Consider the following 7,047-nt stretch of genomic DNA (forward strand, 5'->3'; position numbering starts at 1 on the left):
AAGTTAACGCCATAACTTCATTTTGCCCTAAGTCATCAATTAACACCAACCAACAACAATAATCCATCCCAACCACAATCAAGCTCAAATCAATGTACACGTTAATCACATTGTACTCATCACGCACAACACATTGTCCACCTTGTACATATCACAAAATAACACGTTGTCCAATTGTACTCACATGAAACTGATTATGTAAGATTACAAAATTTATAATATAAGAAATATTGCAATCATTTCTCATGAAATTGATTATGTAAGATTACAAAATTTATTGTGATAAACTATCTTGCTTATTATAAGTAATACTCCCTTCGTCCCATATTAAGTGTCCATGTTTGACTTTTTGAGTCTTTTTCTTTCAACTTTGATCGTAAATATTTTTGTTAGTGTTAATTAAAATTTGATGTAAGATATATGAATTGATTGAGTTTTAAATGTATTTTTCATTGATATAACTTTCATTAACTAATATATAACACAACCAAAGATATTTGCGGTCAAAGTCGGAAGGAAAAGACTTGACCAGTCAAAATAGGACAATTAAAATGGGACGGAGGGAGTAGATATTATAAAGATGTGGTTTATAGTTTAAGTTACATATTTTTTCACAGAAGTTCAATGTAGTTTAACTATCATTTTTGTTGCGAATTACATTCACATGACATGTATGGTCCATTTTCAAGCAAATATAACAAAAAGAGATCGGTTTGGTGCTAAAATTGGTAAAGTAACAAATCGTCAAGTAATACGGGTCAAATAGTCCCTAACGGGCCGTTTTATAATAATACGGAAGGTATTGATCAAACGCCACATATTTAACGAGTTTTTAATAATACGTCCCTAAGATCATACAAGATGATTCTGTTCAGCATCAAGCTCACAATGTGTTCTATGATCCAAAGCCTACAAGATTTATCTACAAGACCAAAGCCTTATTGATGAAATGTCTAGTAAATTGTGGAATTATGTAAGTACAGGGTATAAAAGTATGATGTAAATAGATTAGGGACTAGTCTTGTACATTTCCAAACTTAAGTAGTTAGAGGTGGTTACCATTATTTACTAGTATATATAATTGTAATTATACATTTTGTAATATCAAATATGTTAATTCAACGGTGTCAATTAATCTCATTCCAGCGATCCTATTTCTTCTCCGATCAACTTCCGGCGAAGAAATCATCACAAAACCCTAAAATTTCACAATTACTCCAATTCTTGATCAATTAATCAAGATAATCATTTTCTTTTAGTTTCTGTATAATAATTCTCTCTGAAACCAAAGTTCTATTATTATAAATTACTCCTTTGAAAGGCCCATACCACCACTATTATTATAAATTACTAATTATGATAGATAGCAAATGTCAACCAAGAGTACATAAACTACAAATTCCTATTCAATTCTGTCGTTGACTTCTTTAATCATCGCTGTTTCACACTTGAAAAAACCTCGTTATAAAGTCAAACTTGTAATGCAACTAAACCAAGATAAAGATACATGTGTATGTCACCCATAATGTTTACGCCACCTTTTTAAGATAAAGATGATAAGAACATAACTACTCGTATTAACGAGCATGGTATCCGCACAATGCGACGACGAGTCGACGATGACGGTGGTAGCGACATCTATTGGTGTAGGTAAAGGTATTTGAGTTAAAAGGATTTGTAGAAATATTTTATAATATAATGGACTAATGGTATAGTTTAATGTTAAGGGTTGATGTTGATTTAATTCATTAAGGGTATTTTAGTCAATTCGCATGTCACATTTTTGTAAACTTCCAACATGGGGTTATAATTTTTATATAATAATATAGAAGTATAGATAAAAGATTATCCGAATGAATGGTTATTATGAAGGGACTACTGTACGTGTACTGGACAGATCGAATTAAAGTAATACTAGATGCATATCTTAATGCTTATTTTGTGTTATACTTATATATATATATTAGGTTTTTTACCCGCACGATGTGCGGTAGTTATATTGACTTTTCAAAACTTTTAATATTGACATTAATAAATTTACAATGAGCTAAATTTAAATACCAAAATACTGAAATATTATGCAATTTTAGTCTAATAATTAAGTCATTTTCGGTAGTCAGATCCATAAAAAAAAACATGCTTGGATGAATGGACGAAGAACATATTATATTAGATACATAATGAATAGCTAAAACAAATGAAAAAAAAAATCTAAAGTTCAAATATTGTAAAGTTAATTTCAATTCAAACGTGAATTGCTGAACATCCAACTTTCTTCTTATGAAAAATATCGTGAAATAAGAAACCCTAACACTTTATTCTTTATAAAAGAGCAATACATTGACATAAATGAAACACTATCAATATAATAATAATAATAATGGAGTAATAATTAAAATGCATTAAGATGAACATAGATGAAAGAATCATCAAACAATGAAAATCGATAGTTGACAATTATTATAAAACATGCATCATGAACAAAAGTAAATATCGTCATCCAAAGAGAATAATATGAAGTCATGTTCAAGAATTAACGATTGATCTCATCTAAAGAGTTATACTAATTAACATGAAAATATCAAAGTTTTTGTATTGAAAGTTGAAAGACTTTTGAGGTGGGGTGTTGGGATTTCTTGTAGCAAGGGTTGGTAAAGGAGCTAAGAAGTTTTTATTTTTATAATATTAATTAATAATTTGCATTATTTATATTTATAGCCATATATATATGGACTTTTATTCACATACGAGGATTGGAAAGATTTTTTTATAAGATTTGGTAATCTATATATTATTTTATATGATATGATTTTACATATATTTCATATATATTTTTATTTAAATTTTTTGAATATATATAAATATATAAAATTTATAAATATTGTAAAAAATTATGGAGATGTCACGTAGGATAAATCCTATGTGACAATATTATAAGCTAGTTTAAGTTAAAGATGTCTTAGAATTGTTTGGTTAATAACTACTGCTTTAATAATTATATAGATATCAAATTGACCGATATTTCATAAATGTTAGTCAAGTAATTATTTTTTATTAACACTTTACGCAAATTTGTACTGTATTTAATAGGGGAAAATATATCTACATCCTGTTTTTGTTTTCAATATTTTTATTACAAAAAAGCATGCATAAAATAAGTAAGATATCTAGAAAGCATGTAATCCTTACATACGTACGTAACGTATTCAGATGTTTAGATTACAATTGAGTCGATTAGTTCATAAACAAAAAGAAGGATCGTTTGTTGAGAAATAACCAGGGTGAAAGCAAATTGTAGACGTACATATATTGCTATGGAGTACATTAATATTATATACGACTTTCGTTGAGAGACAATTATAAGTCGAACAATTCGATCAATTAACGGCACAATACAAAGATTTTGATACGAAATAATATGTAACCCAACTGGGAAACCGACCTCCAGATCAAGATTGATGCGAAAAATCCAATTGGGAAACCGACCCAAGTTGCCTCCCAGAGAAACCATGATTCTTTTTCATCGTCAGTACTACTTCCTTGTGATGGTGGGATATCCTCGGGACATGTGATATTAATCTGCACACCGCATAATCCATTGTTGTTTTGAAAATATCTCAACTCATTCATAGTGTCCATTTGCCCACCAGTAGGAATCTTACCAGTAAGTCTGTTGTCACTCACATCTAGAAGTGTGAGGTTGCCAAGCTTTGCAAATGATTGAGGAATTGGACCCGATATTTCGTTGTGTGACAAGTCCAAGCTTTCTACGCTTTGTAGATCACCAAAAGACGCAGGAATGTGCCCGGAAATCCTGTTGTGTGATACGTTGAGCGACTTTAGGCCTTTGAGTTTGCCCAAGGATGCCGGAAGTTCACTGGATATATTGTTACCCGACAAATCTAACAAAACGTATTGTATGAGCTTGCGAATCGGTATACCTTGAAAAGATTTTTTCCAATTCACAATCAAGTCCTCAGCTCTGTTGAAATCTTGACCGACAGACATGGCAATCATATGTCCCTCCTTAACTGCAGAGGATGGCGTTGACGGCCTTTCGATCATTCTTGGAAGGTTTGCGATCTCTCGGGGAATACTTCCTATTATATAGTTATGGGAGAGATCAAGAAACTGAAGGAAGCTGAGGCTAGAGATATTGTTGGGGATCAATCCTTGAAAGGAATTGTTTCTTAGAATAAGAATTCTAAGAGTTGACATATGAGGCAGGGTATACTGTAAATTTCCGGTAAGCTCATTGTCATGGAGATCAAGAAGTTGGAGGTGGACCAATTTAGTCAAATTCCAAGGAAGCTCACCAGAAAATCTATTCCCCGCTAAACAAACAACTTGGATTGCTTCGGGAAAAGTGGTTGGCACCTTACCGGAAAGATTGTTGTAGGACAAATCTATGATAAGCAAACTAGAAGTATGTCCAAAAATAGGCAAATTATTACCGGAAAATCTGTTTTTGGACAAGTCCAAAGTAGTTAGACTGTCAATCTTGGAGATGGACGTTGGAATGTGTCCTGAAAGATTATTTTCCGCCAACAAAACGAAATCCATCCCTGTGGCATTTCCTATGTTTTCCGGAAACTCGTCGGAAAATTTGTTCCTGGTCAATTCAAGGTGCAGTAAAATAGTAGATTCAAATAGGCGAGAAGGGATTGATCCGGTGAGATTGTTATCCGTAAGAACCAATATTTCCATATGTTGCATCTCAGCAAGCCAATCAGGGAATCCTCCCTCCAATTGATTGGCGCTCAAATCAAGATACACCAGTTCTTTCTGTGATGAAATCTATTCAGGAATGGGGCCCCAAATTTGACAAGAAGTGATAGAAAGGTGTTGAAGACTAAATCTTGGAACAATCTTGGTTTTGTTATTCCAAACTAGGTTGCTTCCTTGTCCACCGATGAACAATACCTCTAGAGTTCTGATTTTGAATAACCAAGTTGGGATTTCCCCAGAGAACATGTTGTCATGGAGCCGAAGGTTATCCAACTTACCAAGTTTCGTATTCCTGATGGGATCGGGCCCGTAAAGCTGTTGGCGCTCAGGTCAAGTTTGGTAATGTTGGGTAGCCTTCCTATAGCTGGAAGCGTGGATAAAGAATTTTCAGACAAATCCAAGACGTCCAGCTTCTTCAGGTTTGCAAATGAAGACGGGATTATGCCAGAAAATTCATTATTTTGTAAAGATAAAACTGTTATCTTTGTTAAATTTCCAATCTCTTCTGGGATATTTCCCGAAAGATAATTTGCAAACAACAACAGTGTTTCAAGATTCTGAAGCCTGCCAATTTTGGGGCTTAAAGCCCCATCGAACAGATTTACTGATAAAAAAAGACGCCGAAGAGATTTGAGTTCGAAAAGTTGAGTAGGAATCGGACCATGGAAATTATTTTTAGTTAACCTCAGGATAGTCAAATTTCGAAAAGACCTTAGTTCAGGCCTTAGTTTCCCAACGAGTAAATTGTTGCCCAGATCCAAGTAACGTAAGTTTGTTAACTGGAAAAATTTGATGGGAATAGAGCCGTAAAATCTGTTACCCGTCAGGTCAAGGTGAATGAGTTTGGTTAGATTCCCAATCTCTTCTGGAATGTTTCCGGAAAGAGAATTTTTGGTTGGCAAATTTCGCCTTGATGTCCGATAGTGGGGAGAGTCGCCCAAATCAATGATCATGTTGCCCAAATCCAAGTAATGTAAGTTGGTTAACTGAAATAATTGGGTGGGAATCGAGCCATTAAATCCGTTACCCGCCATGTTAAGGTGAATGAGTTTGGTTAGATTCCCAAACCCATCTCCCGGGATCTCTCCTAACATCGAATTCCATGAGATATCAAGTAGCTCCAACGAACGGATGTGAAAAAGCGGAGTTAGGATGCTGGAAAATACCGGAACCGGATTGATATCGGGTGGAGGGAGAAGCTCAAACAGGTGGAGCTCTGTGACGGTTCTAGCACTACAATTGACATATTCCCAAGAACAACAATCAGCAGAATGGGGATTCCATGATTTTAGTTTAATATTCAGACCCATGATGGTGGTGAGAGTGGATTTGAAGTGGAGAAGTGCTTGTTTTTGATGTAGTGGACAGGAGAAGGATGGGTTTGCAATGGAATTGAGTATTATGAACAGCATTGATAAAATTAACTTTAACACCCGTGTATTTGCCATTATTGCTCTTACCAGATTTGATTCATTTTTTGAGAGGATTATATATAGAGAAAGATTTGAGGGGGATCGAGTAGCATTTGAAGACAAGTCTACGCTGGCTTTACCGAAAATCTCATAATCATAATTCATAACTATATTCCAACAAACGAATGATCATAAATAGTAAAAAAAAAAAAACTTGTTACTACTGAGCAAGTAATACTACTACCTATATATTAATTAACTAGATTAGACCTCTTGCGTTGCACGTTTATCCGATTTCATACTATTTCTCGATTAGTCCCCGTGCGTTGCACGTTTATCTGATTTCATACTATTCCTCGATAATCATAGTCATAGATATGTTGATTTAGCAATCTTAATTTTTAAATAATACCATCTAAACATATATATATATATATATATATATAAACTAATGAATAAGAAGAAAGATTCAATATACTACTCGTATAATTTCTGGTTCGTGGGTAAAAGAGATTTTTACCCTGATTAGCTTTTATCGATTGAGTGAGTGATTGCATATTGACCGAGTGCCAACAATTTTTGATTCGTGAGAATGTGTTATGTGTTATTTATAAAAAATGTAATTATGTTTAGTTATTCTTAAAGTTTTCTATCAAATTTGATAAAAAAAAGTACATACCATTTAATTAAGTATATATATTCACATTTAGATAACTACATGATAAAAAAGAGTCACTGTTAGAATCTTATATTAATAAAGTGTAATTATATTTAAAAGAACACAATTAGTTAAAAAAAATGCATATGTATTTAAGATTATTTTATAAACTTGTAATTATTTTATACTTACCAACAAATATTTTATATTAGTATGATGGCAATAAATATATATTAAAATACCAATTAT

General features: G+C 32.9%; 1 protein-coding gene across 1 annotated transcript; it reads right to left on the bottom strand.

The window, feature by feature from the left end:
• Positions 1-3,238: 3,238 nt before the first annotated feature.
• LOC122601373 (receptor-like protein 46) lies at positions 3,239-6,176 on the bottom strand. Its single transcript, XM_043774136.1, has 2 exons — positions 4,929-6,176; positions 3,239-4,797 (listed from the first exon to the last, which is right to left on the bottom strand). Exons 1-2 carry the CDS (start codon positions 6,174-6,176, stop codon positions 3,382-3,384), a joined length of 2,664 nt encoding a protein of 887 aa, XP_043630071.1. The 3' UTR covers positions 3,239-3,381.
• Positions 6,177-7,047: the final 871 nt, after the last annotated feature.

Source organism: Erigeron canadensis, chromosome 5, assembly GCF_010389155.1.
Source record: "Erigeron canadensis isolate Cc75 chromosome 5, C_canadensis_v1, whole genome shotgun sequence".
NCBI classification, from domain to species: domain Eukaryota; kingdom Viridiplantae; phylum Streptophyta; class Magnoliopsida; order Asterales; family Asteraceae; genus Erigeron; species Erigeron canadensis.

Excerpts from the sequence above, each read along its gene's own strand:
- LOC122601373 (XM_043774136.1), bottom strand. The coding sequence starts at position 6,176 with ATGGCAAATACACGGGTGTTAAAGTTAATTTTATCAATGCTGTTCATA. Across the intron at positions 4,798-4,928 it reads GTTATTCAAAATCAGAACTC|ATTTCATCACAGAAAGAACT; the intron begins TAGAGGTATTGT and ends ATTCCTGAATAG.